The sequence below is a fragment of the Coffea arabica genome, chromosome 9e (genome assembly GCF_036785885.1).
Source record: "Coffea arabica cultivar ET-39 chromosome 9e, Coffea Arabica ET-39 HiFi, whole genome shotgun sequence".
NCBI lineage: Eukaryota > Viridiplantae > Streptophyta > Magnoliopsida > Gentianales > Rubiaceae > Coffea > Coffea arabica.
Window position 1 is genome coordinate 1,826,010 of NC_092327.1, and position 26,690 is coordinate 1,852,699.

The window sequence follows — 26,690 nt, forward strand, 5'->3', positions numbered from 1 at the left end:
ATTATACTTACAAATAGTAAATATGGATTGGTTTATATTCTAGAATTGTAAGTACACTCAAAAAAAGTATTAATTATTACTAATTTATCTATCAATTAATACCTCTTTGAATTAATAGAATTTGTATGGTCTAAAGGATATTAATTTATAGAAGTTTTACTGTTGGTGTATTTGTATGGTCCCAAGATTATTGCAATCTTAAGTTTTATATTGATTGTATTATATATAGAACAATCTAATCCTTGTTTGCATTTAATTAAGGCTGCTTCATGTCTTGAAACAATACGTGCAAAATTGACTCAAATTTGAAACAGTCAGACTAATCAATTTCACAAAAATTAATCAAAACATGAGGTAGTTATGATCAACAGAAAATTAATCATAAGCTCGAGAGGTACCTTTTCTAAAGTTGTTTATTGATTTGCATGAGAAATTTCACCTTTTCAAGTAATTGGAAGAAGCCCGAGGATTAATATTTTACATGATTAGTGTTCGTATTTGAATAGAACATTTGGTATACGTTGAAATTGTATGGTCACAAGAATATTAATTTATAGAGGTTAGACGTTTCAGCGCATGTTATTAGTGCATAAAAGATTTACTCATAATCATTAACTTGGTGCTCCAACATTGATTTATAGAGGTTAGATGTTTTTAGTGCATAAAAGATTAACTCATAATCATTAACCTGGTGCTCCAACATTGATTTATAAAGGTTAGATGTTTTTAGTTTATTTTATTAGTGTATAAAAGATTTACTTGTAGTCATTAGCCTAGTGCTCTAACATTGTATAGCAGTAATAGCACTATATCCAAATCGGTTTGGATTAAACGATCATAAACATTGAATAAAGAGTGATAATCTATCATAACGAAGTATAGTTGATTGTGGAAAACAATGTTAGGTGGTAGTTTATATTAACCTTTGGTGAAAATCATCATTTATTAAACCCAAAATCTTTATGGTGATTATTAAGAAATAAATTAATAGTAAAATTGCAGAAGCGTATCTAGACTCATATTGACAAACTGGTACTTGAATCCCTAGAGATTTTGGAGCGGTCTTCCAGATCAACACGTATTTGCTATTCTCTTGAGAGAGTTTTTTAATTTCTCTTTGGTATCTTTCTTGACGATGGGATATCAGGAAAGAGATATTTTGTGGTACTAGAAAATACAACAATAAGAATACATGTGACTTGAAGACCATAACCCTATTTATAGATTACTTTTCTATTATCTTTTGGATTTCTATTTCAACCCATCTTAGAAATAAAAATTATTCTTAAATTTCTACACATTAAAGGCCCACATTCTATTAGATACATTAAAGTTCAAATCATAATTGATCATTTTAATTAATTGAATTTAACCTTATTTCACAGTCTGCAACACATACTTATTCACATATAAACCCAACGTTGCATTAAGGATTCAACAATCTCCTACTTGGACTATATGTGTAACTTTATAATTATATTTTGCAATCAACCATATGAGCTCAACTTTACTATCATTACCAAAATATATCTACAACCAATTCGATCCATCAATTACACCAACATAGGATCAATATAGCCTTTGTTACGATTTCGTAATTCGACCCATCAATAGTCACATATATTGATACAGTTGAATGACATGGATCATAATGTGGATATATAGTATAAAAATTCATATAATGTAATCATAACATGCCTATTTCCAATTGGTTCATTTTAAACTTTCATGAGATCAAACTATACTAAAATCATAGTGTAAATAAATTCAAACTTTATTTATGTATAAAATATCCTTAAATCTTAATAACAAAAAATACAATATCATAAGAGCAGTTAAAATAACAAACTCCCACTAAAATTGAATATGATTTAATAACATGAAACCTATACGAACAGTATGCCCATGAAACATTTTGGATGGCAATCTATTAGTAAGTGGATCCACAACCATAAAGTTTGTTCTGATATGCTCTATCGATAACTGTCCACTCTGTACTCTCTCTTTAACAGTCAGGAACTTGATATCTATATATTTAGATTTTGTCGAGTTTCTGTTGTTATTGAAATATAGGACTGCTGACTTATTGTTACAAAATAATTTGAATTCTTTCAATGCCATCCACTACATGTAATCTTTTGACAAAATTTTGTAGCCAAATTTCATGATTGGATGTCTCATAACAAGTAATAAATTTTGCAACCATAGTAGAAGAAGTTATAAGAGACTGTTTAGCACTCTTCTAGGATATGACACCTCCAGTTAGCAAGTAGATATTGTCTGATGTTGATTTCATACTATCTTCGCATTTAGTATAATCAGAATTAGTATATCCAATGATCTCGAGTTTATTTAACCTCCAATACGAGAGCATGTAGCCTTTTATTTTCTGTAAACACCCAAGATCCGTTTGATTGTCTTCTAATGATCTAATTCAAGATTGTTTAAATATCCAATGTTTTAAAAATCGGACCGAACCAGACCGGCCGGTTCGACCGACCGAACCACGACCCGGCCATAGCTCCAATCCGGTTCATAGCTTAGTTTGACCTGACACAAGAACCGGTCAATCCAGGAAAAACTGTTTAAACCGTTCAAACCGTATCAAACCATGAACCGCGGTTTTTTTATTTTTGAAACGTTATATTCTAATTTTGGTCAACTCTTTAGTAAAGACTAAATCTAAAACCTGATGCAGCCTTCTCTTACTCTTTAGTCTTTAATCCCAATTCTCGTCTCTCTGTTTCTTTCTCAAGGCAAAAGCTCCAAGGCCCAACTTCAATTCACTTCTTCGATCTCCAATTTTCTTTGTTTTCATTTCAAAATACAATCTGATTACTTAATGGCAGAGAATTCTAACTTCTAACCAGATTTTTTTTCTCCATGTATTCTTGCAAAAGTTGAAGCGCATGGCTTACTAGGTTAGTTTTACTTTTTCTTCCCTTTTTTTTGCTCTTGATTGGTTACTTGATGTGCATATGCTTTTTATGGTCTGTATTTTTCCTATTTAACGTAGAATTATGGGTTAAATTAAATATTTTGAGTTGATTTTAAAATATGTCCACTGTTGTTATATGAACTTCAGAGATAAATCCAATTTTTACTCTATTTCTTGTGAAACTTCAACAATTGATGATGTCTTTGTTGGGTCTCTGGTTAGAAGCATTGCATTTATTTAGTGAAATGTGGGTGTCTCAAGTTGGCTTACTAGTTGTTTGATGAATTTCTTGAGAGGGACACATTTTGTTAAACATTGTAATGATATGATTATATAGTTTACAGTTCATGGTCGGCACTTGAATTGTTTAGAAAATGAATCTATAGTTTGGATGATGTCATAGTTTAGTTGCAGCCTTATACTACTTCTTGTTAGTTCTTGTGGGGGAACTTTTAGAATCGAACTGCAATGAGGGTATTGTGACCATATGAGTGTAAGGTTTAGATAGTAAATTGGATGTTTACTAGACATGCAAACCAAAATCTATTGGCTACCTTAATCCTAACTTTAAAGAATTATAGTCAACAATTCCTTTAGATTCTGAGGAAAAGAACTAGATTGATCCAGAATATATGAAGTACATTCTATACTTAGATTAAGGAAGTACCGTTGAGTGGAAATAATATAACTACACTGTTACCTAGATTTTTACTTAATTGAATTGATCCAAAGGTTTGATACCATTGCCACAAAAAAGGTCATGACAATCCTTTTTTCTTCTTACAACGATTTTGGGAGCCATCTATTCTAGTAGCATAACTAACTCAAAATACGTGAATTACTGATGGGACATTAGGGAACAAACGGTGAGGAGAACCAAAAAGGTTTACTTATGATGAAATCCAGAGCAAGACATACCTCGAAGTAAAGGGGACTGGAACTGCAAATCGGTGCCCAACCATTGAAGGCGGTGTTGACAAATTTGCCTTCAAGCCCTGCAAATAGGATGCCAAAAAGTTCTATTTGGAGCCCACTTTCTTCACTATGAAGGCTGAGGGTCCAAACAAGAATGCACCTCCAGATTTCCAAAAGACTAAGCTCATGACCCGCCTTATTGGACATGTAACTTGGATAATTTGCTCTTATGTTAGTTGTGATTTTAGCACCTGTAGTTCTATTGAATTTTGTTTAATTTCAGAAGTTTCAATAACTTTTATTTAATTTCAATATATGGTGATGGTGGTTTGTGTAGGATCTAAGATTTTTTTATGGTAGGTATGATTGAGATTAATTTATTTGGTTGAATTTATAGTTCTAAAAATTGATGTGTGTTTGGAAATATTGAACCTTTTATCATGTGATATTTATGGAATATTTTAGTCTATGCACAGGTGTGTGTATATGTCTTTATATATATATATATATATATATATATATATATATATAAATATAATTATTGAATCGGGGTTGAACCGGTCTGACCGGTTGAACCTTGATCCGATCACATCACCGGTTCAATTAACGGTCCGAGTTTCAAAACGTTGTAAATATCTACCCAACATTCCAATAATGTACACAATATCCGGATGTGTACGGATCTGAGCATACGTTAGACTCCTTATTGCTGATGCATAAGGAATCTTTTATATTTTCTTTTCTTCAAAAGCATTCTTAGGACATTAATCAAGACTAAATTTATCTTCTTTAACTACAAGGGTGTCACCTGATTTATAATTTTATATATCATATTTGTTAAAAAAATTTTCGATATAGCCCTTTTGTGATAATCTAAAAATACCCCAAAAGCGATCTTGATGTATTTGATGCCTAGCACAAAAGATGCATCATCAAGATCTTTCAACTCAAAATTCTTAGTTAGAAATCTCTTGGTTTCATGCAATAGATCTATATCGTTGTTGGCAAATAAAAAGTTATCACATATAATATTAAAAAAATATACTTACCTCCACAGAACTTATGGTATATACAATCATTAACTAGATTCATCTCAAAATCAAACGAGATAACTACTTGATGAAATTTAAAATACCATTGTCGAGATGTTTGTTTAAACCTATAGATGGATTTTTTAAGTTACAAACCATATTTTTGGATCTCTCAATACTAAATTTTCTGATTGCACCATATAAATTGTCTCATCAATATTACCATTGTGAAACGCTGTCTTTATATTCATCTAATATAATTCAAGATTGAAATGCACCACTAATACCAGGATAATACTAAAAGAGTCTTTCGAAAAGACCGAAGAGAAGATTTTTTTATAGTCGATACCTTTCTTTTGTGTAAAATGCTTAACTATAAGATGAGTTTTGTATTTTTACACATTTCCTTTCGAATCCTTTTTAATTTTAAATATTCATTTGCAATCAATAGTTTCGCTCTTTCTAACAATGGGATAAAATCTCAAATTTCATTGTCTTTTATAAATTTAAACTCTTCATTAATGGTATCGATCCACTTTTGAGAATTTGAACTTTTCATGATTTGACAGAAAAGTTGATTGGATCATCTTCCATCAATCCAGTGTTATTCTCATGTTTTTGAAGAAAAATAATGTAATAACTGCATTTCTCCTTTTTTAGTGGATCTTCTTAGTGACATTGGTTCTTGAAGAGGTAGAGTTTGTTCTTCTATAAAATTTATTTCTCAACATTGTCTTGATTAATTGTGTCACGATCAAGGTGAGGAATGAAATTCTGAACAAGATCAATGACACTTGCGGGAATATTAACATATTTATCTTCAAAGACAAGATCCCTTACTATATCTTTTTCTCCAAACTCGACATCCTCAAAGAACCGAGCATTTCTTATCTCGAAAATCGATATAGTCGTGAGATCATAAAACTTGTAACTCCTGAATCTTTTAGAATATCCAATAAAATAACAACTAACCGTCTTTGAATCTAGTTCTTTTCATTTGGCTTATAAGGTCTTATCTCAGTTGGACATCCTCAAATATGTAAATATTTCAAACTAGATTTTTCTGTTCAAAACTCATAAGGGGTTTCGATAGTTGTTTTAGTTGGAACTCTGTTAATGATATATGCTACAGTTTTAAGTGCTTCTTCTCGAGGTAGTTCTAGTAAGGTAAAATAACATATTATACTCTTTACTATGTCCTTAAGCGTTCTATTTCGTCTTTCAACTATACCATTCATAGTGGGTGAACCCGGCATAGTATACTGTGGGACGATATCGCATTCCTATAGATATTCAGCAAATCGCCCTGGACGTTATTGACTTGAATCATCATATCTACCATAATATTCATCACCACGGTCAGATCCGATACTTTTGATTTTTTTATTGAGTGATTCTCAATTTTAACTTTAAAAATTTTGAACACGTCCAACAATTGTGATTTTTCAGAAATGAAATATATATATAACCATATCTTGAAAAATCATCTATGAACGTTATAAAATATTGTTGACCATTCCAAATATATGTAGGAAATGACCCACAAATATCTGTATATACAAGTTCTAAGATGTCCAATAACCTATTGGTTTTAAATTTCATTTTATTAGTTTGTATCCCCTTTATACAGTTAACACAATCATCAAAATTTATAAAGTTCAAGGGATCAAAAATTTTATTTGACACAAGTCTTTTCATTCTTCATTTGAAAATATGACCCAATCTCTTGTGTTATAGTGCAGTCGAATTGTAATTGGTTAATTTTCTCTTTACTCCTCTAGTACACAAATGCAGGGATTCATTAAATGAGACAATTGTATCAATCAAATATAAATTATCATAATGCATTAAAAAATTAGAACCAATTAATTTTGAATCATGAAACAATTTAAATTTTTCATTTTCAAATAAACAAAAATAACCAAATTTGTCTAAAGCAAAAATAAAAATCAAATTCTATCAAAAAATGGTAAAATAAATGTTTCATTAAGATTCAAATAAAATTCGATCTTTAACAATAATCTAAAAACTCTTATTATTTCAACTTAAACTGTTTTGCCATCATCGACGTAGATATATTTTTCATTATTATTAGACTTTCGGTAATTCAGGCAACCCTGCATAGAACACTGATGTAAGTTGTTGTACTAGAATTTAACCACCATGTGTGTCTAGATACCGAAATTAAATTAATCTCAGAACAAATTAAATGGAGAAACATACCTTTTTTAGCACGCCAAACGTGATAGTTGGTGCAATGTTTCTTTTTATGCCCTTCAGCTCCACAAAAGAACCTATTATTTTTTTCTTAGATCAACTGATTTCTTTTGTTATTTCTTTTGTGATATCGTACCTGCAATTTCTTTATCATTCTTTCTCTTAAATTTCTTACTTTTATTATTAGTGGTTGAGATCAGATGAGCACTTTCTATCGGATCTTATTTTAACATTTTCTCCTTCCTTTACACAGTATGATATGAGTTTATTTAGAAATCAAGTCTTGTTTTTATAATTGTAACTCATCTTAAACTGACTAAACTGTGTAGAAAGAGATATTAAAATCAAATCCATTAGTAACTCTTTAGAGAGTACCAATTTAAGTGCATTTAATTTCGAAATAAGATTAGACATCTCCATGATGTACTCTCTGATATTATCTTTACCATTATATTTTATTGAAATTAAGCGTGTCAAAAGCGTACCAACTTCAATCTTTTCGTTCTTGACAAATCTTTTTTCAATGTCCTGAAGAAATTTCTTCACGATAACTGTCGTTTCTGACGTTGTTCTTCTAAATGCTTCTGAAACGACTTTTTTAATGATCATCAAATACAAGAGATTTGATCTCTCCCACCTTTTCTTATCTCTCTTTTCATCAAAGGTACTCTGATCTGTATGAGTTGGGGAAGAATCATCTCTTAACGTAAGGTCGAGAACCATTATTCTAAATACTATCAAGAGATTTTCTTTCCAAAACTTGAAATTTGTGTCATTCAACATAGAAATATTATTTATATTGGTAATAATATTTATAAGATCATTCGCAACTGAACAGAAAATATAAAATAATTAAAACAAACTCACATAATGCAAAATAATAATAAATTCAAATAAAGATAACCTCATTTTAAGATATTGATGTCTCATTAATATCCTATTTTTGGACAAAAATATTAACTTCTTAGTAATATTTTGGCATAATAATAAACACTGACAATAACATGTCAAAAAATAAAAATTTTTTTGATTAATTTATAATTCACATGTAAAATTTTAAATAATGAGCACATGTTTATTACCACAAGTGCACTTGCCATTTTATTAAACATTAACCTTCTTTGGGGCCAATCAATATTCACAAAATTATAAGTACCCAACTAGTTATATTCTAGAATAAATTAGTTTTCACAAAAGAGGCCACTTTGGTGACATATTATTTCAATTAATTTATTCTAAAATATATATAATTATACTAATATTTAAATTTAAAATTACACAAATTACACAAAAATTTTGATCAAGGTCAACTTTAATCAAATCTGGTCAAAACGTGATCAAATATGGTCAAACCAGTCAAATGGATCAACATTTATTGGACTATAAGTCCATATCTATAATTTGACCCAAATTTGTTATTCAAATCCAAAATTTTCTTGACATCCATAAATGTCTTATAAGACTATATATTTAGTGGGCCAACTTTATGAATTTTGTAAGGTTTAAATGTCTTGTTTAACTTTATTAGGGTTCATTAAAATTAAAGAAACCCTAATTTTCTTAACATATTAATATATTACATATCATGTAGGTCTTACCAAATATTATGTTAATCAAAACTCTTGAATGAAAAACCAACAAAACAAATCAGGGAAAAGACAAACAACTTTTTGAAATCAGAAATCAAGTTAATTTATATCATGAAAAATATGTGGATCCCACATATCATGACTTGTGCCAATATATCAAGAGTTTCACAAAATTCAGCAATCAAACAAGACAAGCACACGTGATCCTGGAACCATATGTACTTGAACCATGTGCTAACTAATCATAACAAGCAAAGCAAATATGTGCACTTTTTTTTTTTTTTTTCTGACGGAGTGGGTGTCCGGGTCAAGTTCGTAAAGGCGGCCCGACTAATCCCACTCCGGCCCGGTCCAGCGCCCCAACCAGACCTAGCACGGTATTTGCACGGCGAGCTGATGTTGCTGCGGAGGTTCGACCCCATGACCTAATGGTCCCGAGGAAGAGGCGCCAACCACCAGCCCATTCACGTGGGGGCAAATATGTGCACTTGATTGTGCATCATGCTTATTGATCTCGTCAAACCCATAGGTCCATACGTAACCAAAAACAATGAATTGGACAGTGCGAATTTATTGAAAACATAAGCAAATAAATTATATTAAAATCACAATTCAAAATTGTCAACCGCCACACAATCAAAATAAAAATAATTTTAGTTAAAAAAAACTTGAAAACTATGAATTATTTAAAATCAAATTATTTTCTAATAATCAACCATATCTTGTTCTGATACCACTTGTTAGGTGGTAGTTTATATTAACTTTTGATAAAAACTATCACCTATTAAACTCAAAATCTTTATGGTGATTATTAAAAAATAAATTAACTGTAAAATTACGAAAACGTACATGGATTCATGTTGACAAACAGGTACTTGAATCCCTAGAGATTTTGAAGTAATCTTCCAAATCAACACGTATTTGCTATTCTCTTGAGAGTGCCCTTTAATTTCTCTCTGATATCTTTCCTGACGATGGGATATCAAGAAAGAGATAGTTTGTGGTATTAGAAAATACGACAATAAGAATACGTATGTGACCTGGGGACCATAATCCTATTTATAGATAATTTTTCTGTTATCTTTTAGATTCCTATTTCAACCCATCATAGAAATAGAAATTACCCTTAAATTTTTACATATTAAAGGCCCACATCTTATTAGATATATTAAAGTTTAAATCATAATTGACCACTTTAATTGGACTTAACCTTATTTGACAGTCTGCAATACATAATTAGTCATATATAAATCCAACGTTGGATTAAAGATCTAACAAACAAGAGTTACCTCTAATGAAGTGATTGCCTAAAACCTTCTTTAGACCTCATGGACGATACGTTTTTTGCTCCTCCAAGGCTAGAATGGATGATATGATCTGGAGACACAAAGTTTTGCAGTGCTCTGGAAGTGGAAATAACAAAAATAGGTGCCAGCTATATTTGGAACACTCTCTCAATCCAGATTGCATAGGGTGTAGCACAGCTTTTCCATGATAGAAGATGAGGAACAGGAACAGTTGCATAGGGTGCCACTTTTAGGAAGCAACCATTCCTGAAGGTTCTTGGCCAAAATTTGGCTAAAAAAAAAAAAAGGTTCAGATTGCATTTTATACATCATTTTGCATACTTTATATGAGATCCACAAAATTTTGTTCTATAGTTGCACGTTATTGAAAGTGCATACAAAGTTATATCTTATGCATTTTACACAAAATGGCCCGAACGATTTTTTTGACATCCATTCGAGTCTGTGTCCATGATAGAATGACTCACGTTGTATAAACTAAAATCTCAATTTGAAGGACATTACTTTTGGGCATTAAGACCTTTTCCTAATGCTAATAGTAATCACTCTTCCTGTAAACAATAAGAAAAGAAAATTATAGGAGGGCAAAAAACCTGGATGCTAGTAAACCATTACCATTGTAAACCTAGGTGAGTGGTTTGAGTTTTGTTGACTCAACTACTAAGAATTTCAAATAGCCACATCAACATTTTGATTTCATGAAACAATGGTCCTCTGATTTATATAATAAGCCTTTAGGTCCTTAAATTCTATTAAACATGTTTGGGGCTGGGGAATTTGTGTTCAAAAATTGGAAATTTTTAAAAGGAATAAGGTAAAAGACTCGAAGTACCATTTGATTGTCACTTTTCCTTTACTATCACTCTCCTTTTTCCCATTCTTCACCTAGGTTTATGGCTGTTCATTTTTTTTCTCCTTTTTATTTTCAAATATTCATGTATGGACATAAGATGGCCCTAAATGTGAAGCAAAAGGACTTTTTTTTTTTCTTCTTCTTCTTCTTTTTTTAAATGCAGGAGAATCAATAGCATAGTCGTTACTCTATGGATTTTAGAACATGAGAGGGATATTTGCAGCTTTAATATTAAAGAATTTTATAATCTTTGAGATGGCACTAGCGAATTGAATAACCTTTCACCTAGCTGTAAAAGTACTAGCGTGCCCTTCCTTCCTGGCTAAAACTTCTAAACAAGCCTGTTTGGCAAACAAGCCTGTTTTCGACCAAATTTGTCTCTTAGCTAAAACTTCTAAACAAGCCTGTTTTTGGTCAAATTTGTCTCCTACAAGTTTTTTAACAACTTTAGTTATAATAATTTCAAAAAATTTCTCAAAATTTTTAAATTACACGCTTCAAAATATTCAAAAATTTACATATTTCAAAAAATTTTTCTACAACTTCTACAATAAGTTACAGTAAAGTTTTAGATAAACATCCAAAAAACTCATTTGCAAATCGGGTATATTCCTTATTTTCTTTTCACACTCTAAATTTTACTAATGTTTAGCTAGCCGAGTAGGCTTTTTATCTCCGCATCCAAGACTCAAAATTTATCTAATGTTGGCTCACTAAATATAAGCATCTTGGACCAATCTTTGGTAAACTTACTTGACTGCTGCTATTCTCCCCTACAATATGGTCATCTTAACCTTAAGATATAATACGTTGGACTTTGTTAAGTACATTGGAAGTTCTCAAAAATGAGATTTGCTCAAAACGGGATCGCTTCCAATTAAAGTGGGGACGTTAAAAGATTACTCCTCATTAGATATCTACCAGTGTCTGTGCATTTAATTCTATGGGATAGAGCTCTAGGCCCAAGACTTTTAAATAATCTTTCAGCTGTTGTTATCTGTATGGAATATTCAAGGCAATGAAGCAGTCAAATTTTCATTAGCTTTACAATAGCCATATAGGTAAGCTGCAGGTTTCATCTTCCTTGAGAGCTTATTTGGTGGACATCATTTGTGTGGAAAACAAGTTGTGTTTTAGTGCAATGAGTTCCAGAGATGGTTTGATCCATGACAGTTGGCCATCGATTAATTCAAAATTTTCCCTGTTCGTCACTGGTTCATGTTCAATTTCTGCCTCTGAGATCCTGCTAATCTTACTGAAAATATTGGCACATTAAAGATGGTGCTAATTTATTTTCTACTGTACAAGGTTTCTGTTTTTGCTGTTATTGTTTTTTTGACCTGGCCTATACTTACTGGCTAGAGAATAGACTAGCCAATAGCTTAGAATAAGGAAATACTATGGTATTTATGATTAAGAATGCAGATGCTATTCGGCTTGAGAACATATAATTCATTATTGAAGGCCTGGCTGTCCTGGCTAACAATCTTAGTTTAATATTCAGCATTCCTAGAAGTCACGTACATATTGATCCATTATTCATTGTGTACAACAGCATATTGCTTCTCTAAAGAGCAGTAACCCACGGTATCAACCATCTTTCTGCTGCAGGTCATCATCTAGATCTACATCTTGTGGGATATGCACACATGCTGTGGGTAAGGTTTGCTTGTCACTAAATTTTGTTTTATCATCTCTAGTTTCAATCTTGAGGAGTTATTTCAAGCTATTCAGTTTACTTTTATCTGGTTTATATATAAGATGCACCACACTCCTAAATAATGATCTTGATTAGATGATATTCAAGAACCTTGCGTGATTGTAGACTTTTGCCTGAAAATGATTCATACTTGCTGCCAAGATCAATGGGCTTGATCTGCAACAACTCCTCAGCAAAAATGTTGGAAAATAACTTTTTGAAAAGGTTTAGGCACTTGTATATTTAAGAGGAATGTATGACCTCGTGCCATGGCATTAGGTCGCCTTTCCAACAGAAGATCTTTGTCTGCTAGGAACATCTAGGTAGACGGAGTTTCCAGGTTCTAAGTGATTTATGAGCTTGAAGTATTCTGACTTCTTCACATTGCTTTTGCTGGAATTCTGTGATGATGAAATAGTTTTTGTTTCATCTCTGAGCTTCTTCAGATCATGGTTCGAAGACTCGGCCGAGACCGAGACGACTCGGCCGAGTCGTCTCCGTCTCGGCCTAGTCCGAGACGATACCGCGACCGAAACGTTCCGAGATACGTGACAGGCCGAGACGTCACCATGAAGGGTTGAAACGGCCGAGTCACACCGAATCACTCCGAGTCATCCCGAGTCAACTTGAATTTTTATTATTTTTACTAATTTTTAATTATTTTTGTTTATCATATTTTTTACAAATTTTAGAATATTAAATATTTTAAAAATTTGTGTCTCACCGAGACCGCGACCGATATGCCGAAACCGATGTGGAACGTTCTGGGCTGCGACCGTGACCGCGACCGCGACTTTGAACCATGCTTCAGATGGCCTTCTATAACAAACGGGCGAATTGGTGTTGCAAGGAAATAGGGGATTTCTGTAAATATTACAGAAAATAAGAGATTTTTGTAATGGGGGATTTCTTCAGATTTCTGTAAATATTACGAAAATAAGAGATCGTGCCAAAATTGGTGTTGCAGGGAAATGGGGGATGTTTTAGGGGTCGCCGCAAATGAAATTTGTGGCGTAGGGATAAATTTAATTTGTTTTCAAATTTTTTTAACGAACAATCCAAAGCATAGCAGAAATTTAAAAAAAAAACACGCGGCTATACTTGAGCGGCTACTCTTGAGCACCATTAATGTGCAAAGCTTTGCGGCTATACTAGGTGCAAAGCCTTTTTAAAAAAAAAATTTTCAAACGCCGCATTCAACAATGGATGCGGCTATACTTGAGCACAGTTGATCACAAGTGGATCGATGGTGCAAACCTTTTATTAGAAAAAAGAAATTCAGACGCCGCAATGCGGCACCCTTTGATGCGACGTAATTCTTCTTACCGTTGATAAAAAGTGGATCAATGGTGCTAAGTTAATTTTTTTATTAAAATCCGGACGCCGCAACCACTGACAGTTTTGTAGCAATATTTTTTAGTCATTGATTAAATATTGATCGACGGATGTATATAGTCGATAACAACGATGCAAAATGTTTGGCTACAAATACATCACCGACTAGATCCCCGTTTGCATCCTTATACTCTGGTGTCTCCAACTTCTTCCTTTGTGAGTCTTCCCAATTTCTTTGTTCTATTGCTGAGATTTTCTATCTAAAAGCTCCTACAATTGTGGTCCTGCATTTGTCCATTCCCATTGTGTCGCCGCAATTGTGCCTTTAGATTTTCTGTTGAAGAATTGTTGGCATTGTGGTCCTGCGTTTGTGCTTTCCCCTTGTGCAACCGATTGTTGGTTTATGGTTTGCTATAACGGGAAAATGGAAGCCATAGATGGTTGTGCGCATTGATTTCCTGTACCGGTCAAAAAAAATCTTCGCTCAGTGTTGAAGTTGGTGGACAGCCATCACATCAGTTTGCTAAGAGGTAACTAGTACATTTAATCAGTTTGTTATATTGAATTACAATTAATCAGTTTGTTATATGTAATTAGTAGTAATTTGTTAGTTAGCTGATTATCTACTGTGAGTTTAGTACATTTGATTAGTATTTAAATTAGCTAAATTAGTAATACTATATTAATAATTAGTGTTCATGTTTAGGATTTACAAGTTTTTACATTATAATGTTACTATTTAGTACAAGTAGTCATTAATAATTATATTTAACACGTTCATGTTTAGAATGGTCAAAATTTCTATTAAAAGTAAATAGTACAAGTAGGTAAAAAAATACTAAATAGTAATAGTAACAATAATAATAAAAGTAAATAGTATAAAAAGGTGAATGGTAAATAGTATGTAGTAAATAATGAAAGTAAAAAAGTAATAGTAATAGAAAAAAAAGAACTCCCGTATGTTAAATGATAGTACAAGTAAATAATAATAGTAATAATAATTAATTAATAGTTGAAAAGGACAAATGATAAATAGTAAAGTAAATACTAATTATAAAATATTTAATAGTAATAGTAGATAGTTAATAACAGTAATATTAATACTGGTCGTAGTCAATACTAGCAATTACTTAGTAATAGTAATACTAGTAATACTGAAAAAGAATAGTAACAAGTGCAATATTAAAAAAAAAGTCATAAGTAGTAGCAATTACTTACAAATATTAATAGTAGTAATAGTGAAAAAATAGTAATAAGTGTTTAATTAATATTAAATAGGAATTATTAAATTATTACAAATTTATAGCATATGTATCGTTAATTTACAAATTCATTCTTGTTTAGTTATTCTACTATTTAATACTACTGCATATTATTTCATTCATGATTATTTTTTTTGTGGATGTGATAAATTTTAGTTTAGTTAATCTAAATTTATGTTGAGAATCATCCAAGTCCTTGAATCTAAAATAAATAATATTCATAAAATTAGGTACAAATATGTCCTCACATTGATGATTCAGTTTTATTGGGGAGGAAAAATAATGGAGACTGGAGGATCATTTTCATATGATCCTCCGAGATGCAAAAAAGCCATTTTAGTAAAAAATCGAATAGGTTATTCCGAGTTGGTTGATAGAGTATACACTTACATTGATCTAGATCGAACTGTGTTCAATTTAAATCTGTGGTTTAGAAATTCAGTAGGTCTAAGTACTTTTGCTGGACTACGGTTGGGGTGTGAAGAAGACATGGATATGCTGTACCATATGAAAATGATGTCACTACACACGGCATGTGAGATATACGTTGAAATGTAACCACAGTTACGGCATTACTAGAATAATGTCGATGTTGAACAAACTTCAAAATGGGACCAAGGTGGTCCCCAAGTGGAGTCAGAGCTTTTGCTCTCTACCACCTCATATGTAGTACCATGCTAGTACAAGCTGATTTTCCGAGAGGTGGTCGGTGGGCCGAGAGTCGTACAACCAAGTACGTGCCCTCGCATGTTGTATCTGTATTTCGTGATCAGCTTACCATGATGGACGTCGATGAGGTATTGTCCGGTCCAAACTATTTCTTTAAATGTCTCTCTGCTTGTAATCACTGTTAAGACTAATTGTATTTACTTAAATGGCGATAGGGAGCCTTATCCTAACGAGCTTATTGCACATCTTCCCACCTAGTGTTCGGCCGGACAACATGTATGGCAGTCTATCATTCCGTTGATATATTGGGAGGTAATTGAATTTCACTTTCCGTAGCGTGTGCTACGACAATTTGGATGCATCAACCTATACCAAATATGGTTGCCACCGATGGTGACAAGAAATTGCATTCTTTATATCGATCTGGACGCCTGGAAAGGATTGGGCATAACACCATAGTCATTGGATTGAGTATTGGGAGCGTCATGCTGAAACATATGTTCGGGACACTCGTCGCGATCCCAACGAGTCTATGGATGACTACATGATATGGTACCATAATCGGATAGTCCGCTACATATCGCCTCCTATTTCGCAACTGCCTCACTGTGACGGTCATCGAGGAAATGGGGGATAGTTCGACCTCTTGGTAATTAATTACCATTTTAGCTTCTTTTTTTTCTAAGCACATATTTATTTTCTCCTAATTAACATATGTTATAACTACAATGAACATTTCCTATTTTCAATAGGTTGATACTGTATCACGAATAGGATCAATTTGCAATAGATACCTCGATCCTGCGAACCAGAACATTACAATACTTGAACCAGGGAATTCAGACTGCAGTTGGACCCTTTGACCGTCACGATGTTGGTACATCTACTTCTCGCGCTGCACCTTTCGAAATGCCTGTCGAGCATCTACCCAGACAAGTGCGTGGTAGGAATCAGGGAGGAAGGCGTCGTAGGAGGGCTACCTCATTACGTGATGCTGATGTTCCTGTTACACAGACTCCTCATGCTTCATCACATGCCCAATACGACCCTAATGTTGTCACTCAATTTTCCCATTTCGGATCGTTCTATACCCCTCCATGTGTGCCTGCTTTTGGAAGTCATTTAAATATGACACCTACTGCCTTATCGGGATTCAACTATATGACAGGTGCTGGTTCATCCTTTGTTAGGCCACATAAGTCATTTGGGATGAATAATGATTTCGGTGAAAACCTTGATCATATCTACGACTTCTTAGGGTCCTCAATGGGTTTTTCACTAGTTTTCTAGACATATGCAGACACCGTTCTGCATCAAGACCCTTCCAGTACTTCTACAAATCCTTCCTGTCCGAGATGCGGTCAGACTCCTATGGTGGACACTTCCGATGATGATGAGGACGAATAAATACCCGAAGCACTACTTAGGAGGTCTGAGTAGCTACAGTTGCAGCATGATTTGCCACACTGGAGAGTGTATTGGAGATGCGGTTGCTCTACTACCCCGCACGATAGGGGCAAGAGACACATTCATGGGTGATTACAATTTGTAGCATTCATTAGCAATTTCAAACTTTAAACAATGATAATATTTTTCACTTTGCTACATTTAACATTTATTATATTGATGCTACATTATTTATGGTACTTTAAAAATTAGGGTTTACATTTACGATGATAAATTACAATTTAGGGTTTATAAATTAGGGTTCAAGTTTTATGAATTAGGATTTCAACTTTATAAATTAATTTTTAAGATTTATTTAATTTGGATTTAGGGTTTATAAATTAGGATTTTGACTTTATAAATTAGAGTTTAAGATTCATAAATTTGGATTTAGGGTTTATAAAAATTAGGGTTCAAGTCTTTATAAATTAGGGTTTTTGATTTATAAATTTGGATTAAGGGTTTATAAATTATGATTTAGGGTTTATACATTAGGGTTCAAGTTTTATGAATTAGGATTTCAACTTTATAAATTAGTATTTAAAATTTATTAATTTGGATTTAGGGTTTATAAATTAGGATTTTGACTTTATAAATTAGAGTTTAAGATTTACAAATTTGGATTTAAGGTTTATAAATTAGGGTTTTCGATTCATCAATTTGGACTAAGGGTTTATAAATTACGATTAGGGTTTATAAATTAAGGTTCAAGTTTTATGAATTAGGATTTCAGCTTTATAAATTAGTACTCCCTCCGTCCCGGAATAATTGTCGCACTTCGGGAGTTGTGTTTATTTTCAACAGTGTCTGGATTTCAAACGATTTTGGTGTATCTTCCAGCAATGCCCCTATCCGGTTTCTATGGAGCAGCGTAACTTATTGACTATTAGAATGATAATTGAGTGGTGACAGACCTGTGGGACCCATGTTTCAACAATGTCTCAACCGCTTTTTTGGAATGTTCCTTGCACGACCATTGGTTCCATTTGCTGTGAAACTCACGCATATCAAGTGCAATCCTTGTAATTTTTTGGAGCCCATCAAAATCTTAAAATAATTTGGTATATTTAAGGGCATGAGATGGAAATGGGGGAAAGTTTTTATTGCCAATTGTGGTAAGTGACATTAATTTTGGGACAGACCAAAAAGGAAAGTATGACACTTTCAATGGGACGGAGGGAGTATTTAAAATTTATTAATTTGGATTTAGAATTTATAAATTAGAGTTTAAGATTTATAAATTGGATTTAGGGTTTATAAATTAGGGTTTAGGTTTTATAAAGTAGGATTTACGATTTATAAATTTGGAATTAAGCTCTAGGGTTTAGTTATTATACTTTACGGTTTCATAAAAAAATAAAAAAATTGGTCTTAGCATAGGGTTTCATAAAAGAAATAAAAAAATTGGTCTTAGCCGCATGCATATATTAAAAAGTAAATAAAAAGTAAAAATAGTGCATGCAGCTATTAAAAAATAAAATAAAAAAAATTTGGTCTTAAAAAGGTCGCCACATGCACTATGGCATGCAGCTATGTAGATATTTTGCATGCGGCATAGCATATTAAAAAAATGAAAACAAAATTTTCCTTCTCAATCGTAAAAGAAAATTGATTTTTTCAATAGCCGATAATGGCATTTGTGGCGATCCTTCAATTATCAAACATTCCCGTACAACACCATTTCTCGGACTTTTTCTCTCAATCGCATTATTTCTGGAAATTTGCTTAAAAAACATTACCATTCAATCAGGTGTTAGCTTATTTTTCTTTTAACCAGTCAATGAAAGTGACAAGATTGACATGCTGTCAAATGAACTTAGAAGAGCACCAAATCATAATAATAAGACCACTTGCTTTTAGGATTGCTAATCCGTATGGTACGGAATGCAATTCATTTAATTCTATGCTAGTCATGGACCAATTGACGTGTTCACTGTTTTCAATTTATGGCAAGGGATAATTTCACAAACCTCCCCTGAGGTTTCTGACACTTGCACTGAGACCCCTCCAGGTTTTAAAAATTTCACCTAACTCCCTTGCTTTTCAAATTTTGGTAATAATTCAGTCCAATTACGATTAAAATATTACTATCATGATAGAGATGACATTTATATTCCATGAATACCTTCTTCCTCCCTCTATTAGTACAAGATTACTTGTTAATAAAAAGGTAGAGATGATTATCAAAGTTGAAGGGGTATAAATGCAATCAGGAAAATTTTTTCTGTTACATGGAGACATCTTAGTAGCTGACAGGAATAGCCAACGGCAACCTGCAATATTCCAACGGCCAAAAATTTGGAAATTTCTAACTGCATATAAACATCTGGAAAGCACATTTTATCCTCAAGCCAAAAGATCGTGAGGAGCATTAACAGAAGGCTAAGCTGAAAACATTTAGCAGATTCAATGGCCTCTTCAAGCCAACTAGCAAAATCCTGGAATTCACCCATAACTTTCACTATTAAGAACAGATATTGCTACTGCAATCGCAAGGCCACAGTGAAGATATCAGAGAGCGAAAAGAATCCGGACAAATTATATTTCTGCTGCTCAAAATGCAGATATTTCAAATGGCATGAGGGAGGAGGAGAAGAAGAAGTTAATAGCAGAAGAAGCAACCAAGACACAAACAGGGAAAGGGATATTAGCAGAGCTAGAGTGCTTGGCATTTCAAAAAGGCAATCTGATGTTGCCGTGGAACTGCAAAGACAATTTCTAGTTCCAAGTGTCTTAGGAAACGTGCTGCTCCTCACCAATATGCTACTGTTAGCTATATTTATTTTCATTCAAATAGTAAAATCAATTGGTTGAATTCATGTAAATCTGCTGCAACATTGTAGCAGTTGTAGTATACCTTTTCTGGTAAAAGTCAAATGAAACTAGAAGGCTATGTCAATTAGAATGCTACATAAACCAATGTAAAATTCATGTATGCAGCAGTTTACAGTCATTGTATGAGGTAATGAATAGCACTAGTATGCAGTTTGATAATAGCTCGTGAATAATAGCAGTAGTGACGTTACACATGCTAAAATGCAATAATCATATAAGTAGTACATATAACATTTTCATCATGCAATCCACAAGTATAAAACACCATCTACCAGGACAGTTTCTATAGCAGATGGTGAGAATTGCACCACTGATATTGTAATAGAGTGTTAGCTTCCATTAACAAAACATTTCAGCAGTCCAAACTTCTGGTACTTTTCCATATAGCAGCTGCGAATTCAAGAGAAGCTAAGCTGATCATTACATGCTAACTAGTCTAAACTAGCAACTCAAAACCAGTTGCTGAAAGTGCTGGTACTGCTAATGCTATTGGAGTTCACATTTACTGGTGCATTCATGCTAACAGATGTAGCATTTGTAGATTCAGAAGTCAAGTGAACTGGCACCTAAGGATTGGAGTAGATTCTGGTACTTTTGGTTCTACCAGCACCTCTGACTGTTGAAGTAGAAGGATTGTTTGAAGCAGGCCTTCCTCTCTGTAAACATAATAACATGAAAGTGAAGTTTAGAGCAAAAATTGTATTGCAGAACTTGTAATTCTCTTAGACAAGCTATACTATACAAGTTAACACCTTTCTGTTAGTTACTGCAGCAGTAGTTTGACAAAACCTCTGCACGTTAACGCCTCCATTATGATCAGTAGGACTAGGATTGCTCCCTTGACTGGAGTGAATTATAGGTACATTTCTTTCTGCATGCTCCCGTAAAATAAGAGTATTTGTACGGCTCTGGAAACCTCTGCATACATAATTCTAGTAGACAACAAATGAAACATAATACTGGCAGCAGTTTACCTAAAGAACAGCTCCTGATAAGCTTGTGCTGGTCATTCCTCTGCCTGGTCTGCCTCTTCTATTTGTCATCTGTCAAAACACCATCAAATGAGTTGTAAGTAATAGTTAACACATAACAAAAACCAATGAAACAGAATATGCAGTTCAGTAATGACTTTGCAATACTTCTACCAGTTCAGCAGGGGTTCTGTTTGCAGTCCTTTTTTGCATAGGTAGTCCTTTGCAGGTCCTCTTATTATGACCTGCAGCTCCACAATTTCTACACTTGAGAGTACTTGACCTTTTTGGTTGTGAAGAAGAAGCTCCCTCATCAGCTTCCCTTCTTCGATTTACTCTTGGTCTACCAGGAGCTCTTCGCAAAGGAGGTGGCAACATAGTTTTTGGGAGCAAATCAGGCATAGCTGGCCACCTCTTCACATTAGGAATAGGATGAATCATTGCAGAGTATGCCTTCAAATACATGTCTTTTGTGAACCAAGCTTCACAGTAATGTTCCAATTTTTCTCTCCTGTACATAATTCCTAGTGCTGCATGTTTACATGGAATTCTAGATATCTGAAAAGCACCACAATCATAGAACTCTTACTCAAAACAACTATGTAGCTTCTGTCCAGATCACCAATCTCGAATGTGCCTTCACTAGCCATATGCATCTCACATTTTCTTGATGCTTGGCTAATTTCTATGAGTTTCTCAGCAATTCTAGGAGTGATATTAGCAGTCAAGGTGCAACCTTTCTGGTATCTCTTGTGCAGGTTTTTCATGAACTTTCTCCTCAAACCATCCACTAATGTCAGTATAGGCTTTCCTCTAAGATCACCAACCCAGTTATTAAAGGATTCAATGAAATTATTTGTGACATGATCACACTTAAGTTGAGGTGAGAAGACATGCCTACATCAGGAACTTCTTGGAATTTTATCCAGATATTTCCAAGCCTCTCTGTTAATATCTTTAATACTTGTCATTGCTTCATTATAGCCAACAACATCATAACTTTTTGCTGCCTTCCAAAAGAAACTTCTAAGTAATATACTTGAAAATTGAGACTTGAAATTGCTGTATATATGCCCACAACAATGCCGTCCAGTTGCATCAGGAAATATCTCCTCATAAGTAAGATTCAATCCCTGCAATATAAAATTATAAGTTACCAGCAGAATTTTGATTAGTATCCTGAAGGATTGATTCAGCACAGTGTTTGTACCTTTTGCCTATCACTCATGAAAGTTAAAGGGATGTTGTTGTCAAATGGTCCAAAGAACTCTTGAAAGTAGTAGAAGAACCACCTCCAAATATCCTTGTTCTCACATTCAGTTACAGCAAATACTATTGAAAATACGCTGTTGTTTGCATCCAAAGCAACTGCTGTCATAAGCACACCTCCAAATGGCCCCTTCAAGAAACATCCATCAAATCCCACAAAAGGCCTACAACCTTCTAGGAATCCCAGCTTTTGAGCTCTAAAGCTAATGAATATTCTCAAAATTTAGGCTTAACTAAAAGATTTGGCCTATCATAATGTATTTTACAAATGCTATTGGGATTATTGTTCCTTAACAGTTCAGCATGTTTTGGAAGTTTGGAATAAGATTCAGCATGTGTGCCTTCTATTTTAGCAAGTGCTTTGTTCTTAGCTCTAAAAATCTGCATTTTATTTGGCTTCACACCATACTTCCTCAACTCTGCCTCTACACCTTTGCTGGTCATATTAGGATGATCTCTCGTGATACCAACCAGCTTCTTGACCATCCAGTCAGATGTGGCTTCAGCACAGTGTTTAACCATCACACAAGTGTGCTGTGGTTGGAACTTTTAATCTGAAAAGTCATATTATCAGCCACTGGTGATGCATGTATTCTCCACTGGCATCCCTCAGCAGCACAGATAGCAGTCACTCTAGATCTCTCATTTTTCAATCTTAGAAGTGGAAAGCATTTTTGAATAACATAATCTTTCAAGACAGCCATAAATGCATCCACATTCGTGAATAATTGACCCTTCTCAAACTCTATCTCATCTTTAGGATTGTAAATGCACATCTTTGATCTCATTAATTGTCTCATAGGGTCATCCTCTTCCTCACTTTCAGAATCAGGAACCACAATTTCTGCTTTATTGTCTTCAAAATCAGAAAAAATTAGTATCACTATCCTCACTGTCATCATTTGAGACCTTATCTAGAGCTACTTCATCCTCATTGTCACTATCCAGATTGTGTCTCCATGAAGAATCAGAGCTAGAGTTTCCATACTCATCATCTGAAATATCAACCTCTACACCTACGGTCTTGTTATTAAAAGTAATGAGCAAAGTATCTTGCATGTTCACAGTAGTTGGATTTACTAAGCTATTCTCTTCATCAGCAGGGATAATTTCCATATCAGAGACATGCAAGTTTATCACTGGTTTAGATTGATGTATTTTGAACATCTCACTAACTGAATAGTCATCATTAACATCCATCAGGCACTTTTTTTTTCCAGGAATTTCACATCTCATCTGCATAATCATGTTAACATTCCCAGGGATTTTTTTCAATGTCTTTTCAGTTACATCAAACAACGAGTTAATGTATGAATAGCCACTTGGATCAACATTTTGAAACCTGATTTTGTTTGCATTACAGTGAACAACAATGTCATATGTGAGATCCCGGTTGTCCTAAAATATGATTTTTATGTGAAAATAATGGATTTTAGGGTAATTTTTATTCCAAATAATTCAAAAATCCCTAATTGGGAATTTGAGAAACCCTAATTGTGCAAAAAATTGAAAATTTTTAAGCGAAACCCTGGTTAGCCATTTCTAATGCAATTTCATGTTCGGATGTGTATTAGATATGTGTATGTATGTTGTCGTATAGTATTATATAGGGTTAAGTGGGTTTAAAGGATTAGAAAACCCTAATCCAGAAAAAACTCTAGTTAAATGGTGAATGAGAATGATTAGGTTGGAATTATACCCTAAATTTAGGTGTGACATGGAAGTGTTTACTTGTTGGATTTTAAGTGTGATAAAGATTGGTATAGAGCAGGTAAGTAAGGTTTAAGGGTGATTAGTGCAAGTGCTAAGTGTGATTAGGAATTTTAGCCTAGGTTAATTATATGCTATGGAGTAATTTGAAAGCAAAGGAAAGTTAGTTGGGCAAGAGTTGAGAAAGTAAGAAATCATGGAAGCAAGGAGTTAAAGGCAATTGGCATACTTTCTTGTGATTGGCCAAGACTTCAAAATATCAATAGCTATTGGGAATTGTTATGTCTTACAATCTTAAGACATAAGAAACCATAGAAGCATAAGTCTTAGAGTTAAAACAACAAAGGAAAGAAAAGAGGAAAGGAACCGTGAGAGAGAGAGAGAGAGAAAAGAGAAGAGCCGTGGCTTGTTTCTTGCTTCTTCCTTGCATTTGAAGCTGCCATCTTGAAGTTTGAGGCTTGCTAGCTCTACTTGAGGCTTGGTAGAGGTTGTCTTGGCCTTATCCTTCTTCTTTGTTCAAGGTAAGAACCTCTTATGAAACCCTCTTGGATGATTAAGGCTGGTAGCCTTTAAATTTGTTATGGCTTTGATTATCTTGTGGTTGTGCTTAGTTATTGGCTTGATTGTGGAGAAGTTTCATGCTTTAAATTTGATTAAATTTGATTGCATGATAACCGGCCAAGAGGAAGAGAAATTAAGGTTGTTGTGGTTTGGTGTTGGTTCATGTTTGATTGATATTATTAGCTTGCAAATGGGTTGTGTGAGATGTTAATTTGGTTGGTTAGGTTGAAGAGGTGAGGTCCGAGATTTTGGGTAAGAAACCCTAGTGTGAGGGGCTGCTAAGTTGGGTTTAATTAAGGCTTAGATAGTTAGGTTATGGTTAGTGGGATTTTAGATTAAGTCCACTGGATTAAGGATTGTGGAACTTGAGATTTAGTTGTTTTGGATTGGGGTTAGGGGCTGTTCGTGTGAGGGCTTTTCGGGAGTCTTGATAAGGCAGTGAGAGAGTGTTGTGTATGTGTTAGAATGGAATAAATTTGCCGTAGAAACTTGCATGTATTATGCGAATTCGTCCCACGCGGTTGCGCACGTTGTTCTTGCGAAACAGCAAAACAGGACAGTTTAGAACTGGACCTTTGCCTTCGAATTTTGACCAAGTTACAAGCTGATTGAGCTTGTGACCAAAACACAAAAATTGTAGCCCTAAAAGTGTTCTGTAGACCTGCAAAGTTTCAGACCCATCCGATTCATGTGGTCTGGGATATGGTCAGTGCAAGTTTGCTGTGCACCATTCTCTGATTCCAATTCAATTTTGACAGGCATTCTGACCATATCCAGTTCGTCTAGATGCCATGCGAATTGGGTCTTGTTTCCTTCATAAGAAATGTAACTCTTAGTTTCAGCGTCGAAACAGTATAAAGTACGCCTCAAACGGAGTTGTGCAGCCTGAGTTATAGCCGTTCAAAGTTGGCTTGTCCGAGAAAATGACCCTATTCTGGTGAAATCTGTTTTGGTCTTGATGACCAGTTTCCGTTTAGAATTTGGGTTGTCGGCCTTCATGAAAGTTGTTCCATTTGGAATGAACTATCTAACTGCCAATTTTGAGCTCATTTGGCCGTGTGTAGCATAGAAAACGGTTTGCACCCAAAACTGACCGTTTGTGCATTGGTCAGATTCCGTGGGTGACTTTGTTTGGTTCTTTTGGGGACTGAAGCTTCCAGTTTCAGTTCTGGATGTCTTCGTAACAATTGTTGTTCAGTCTTTAAGCTTCGAAATGGCGTCTCATACGCCTTAATCCGATATTCGTAGCTCAATTTATGATCAAAATGGGAACAAGTGTCAAATATGCCTTTTCTCACAAACGGCCGTTTCCGTTTTCGCCAACCGTTTCCGTTTGGTAGTTTCTACGCGCGCGCGTGCCGTTTTTGCCGTTTTGCTTGTGATCTGCTATATGTTAGCCGTTTTACCCGTTTTTAGTCTAAAGTGATATAATTTACTATTGCAGACAGCGGCGAGCTTGACGGAGCAACTGGGACCCACTAGCGGACCCCACGACGTCTAGTTCCTTGTTTTGCTCATTTTGTATTTTTGTAAGTATCTGGGCTATGTGCATAAGTTAAGGGCCTTATGTGATATGTTTTAAATGAAAGGGGTCTTAGGCGAGAGTGTACTTTATCACACTCGACCTAAACCCTCATTTATACTGAAATGGGCATGTGAATTGTGTGAATGACATGTTGTTGGGCTGAAGCCCTAGAGCTTGTAGCTCGGGGTGACATTTGTGATGTGCATGATATGAGATATTTGTGAGACCCGATCTCAGGACCTAGTTAGACTATTCGAGCCGGCAGGGGCTTGGTCGGAGTGAGTCTAACCTAGGCATGAGATCACTATGATATTCTGACATGCAAAAATTGGTTATATGAGAACCAAACATGTAAACCTCAGTGCATGAACCCTATTGCTCGAGCCATTATCTGTCTGTGGTGACTGGCCAGTGTGGGTGTTAAGGTGGTTGGCGGTTGACGAGTGGAGTTCTACGGACCATAAATTGTGGTCGACGGAGTGTCGGCAGGCGGTCAATAGTGGCAAATTATTTGGCTTTGAAGCCAATCTGTATCCTACACCTATGTTATATTCTGCT

General features: G+C 34.2%; 1 protein-coding gene and 2 long non-coding RNA genes across 3 annotated transcripts; 2 read left to right on the forward strand and 1 right to left on the reverse strand.

The window, feature by feature from the left end:
- The first annotated feature begins 2,694 nt into the window (after positions 1-2,694).
- Positions 2,695-4,192, forward strand: LOC140014860 (uncharacterized). The gene is made up of 2 exons (XR_011821580.1): positions 2,695-2,921; positions 3,795-4,192. It is a non-coding gene; the product is annotated as an uncharacterized lncRNA (long non-coding RNA).
- Positions 4,193-15,814: 11,622 nt separating this feature from the next.
- Positions 15,815-17,373, forward strand: LOC140014471 (uncharacterized). The gene is made up of 3 exons (XR_011821234.1): positions 15,815-15,943; positions 16,031-16,464; positions 16,568-17,373. It is a non-coding gene; the product is annotated as an uncharacterized lncRNA (long non-coding RNA).
- A 3,697-nt stretch (positions 17,374-21,070) lies between these two features.
- LOC140014872 (uncharacterized) lies at positions 21,071-22,858 on the reverse strand. The gene is made up of 6 exons (XM_072066506.1): positions 22,632-22,858; positions 22,278-22,539; positions 22,121-22,200; positions 21,667-21,880; positions 21,242-21,625; positions 21,071-21,139 (listed from the first exon to the last, which is right to left on the reverse strand). The coding sequence occupies exons 1-6, from the start codon at positions 22,856-22,858 to the stop codon at positions 21,071-21,073; spliced, it is 1,236 nt and encodes a 411-aa protein (XP_071922607.1).
- Between the last annotated feature and the right edge of the window lie 3,832 nt (positions 22,859-26,690).

Excerpts from the sequence above, each read along its gene's own strand:
- LOC140014872 (XM_072066506.1), bottom strand. The coding sequence starts at position 22,858 with ATGGTTAAACACTGTGCTGAAGCCACATCTGACTGGATGGTCAAGAAG. Across the intron at positions 22,201-22,277 it reads TCATGAGTGATAGGCAAAAG|GGATTGAATCTTACTTATGA; the intron begins GTACAAACACTG and ends TTTATATTGCAG. Across the intron at positions 21,140-21,241 it reads ACAGAACCCCTGCTGAACTG|ATGACAAATAGAAGAGGCAG; the intron begins GTAGAAGTATTG and ends GTGTTTTGACAG.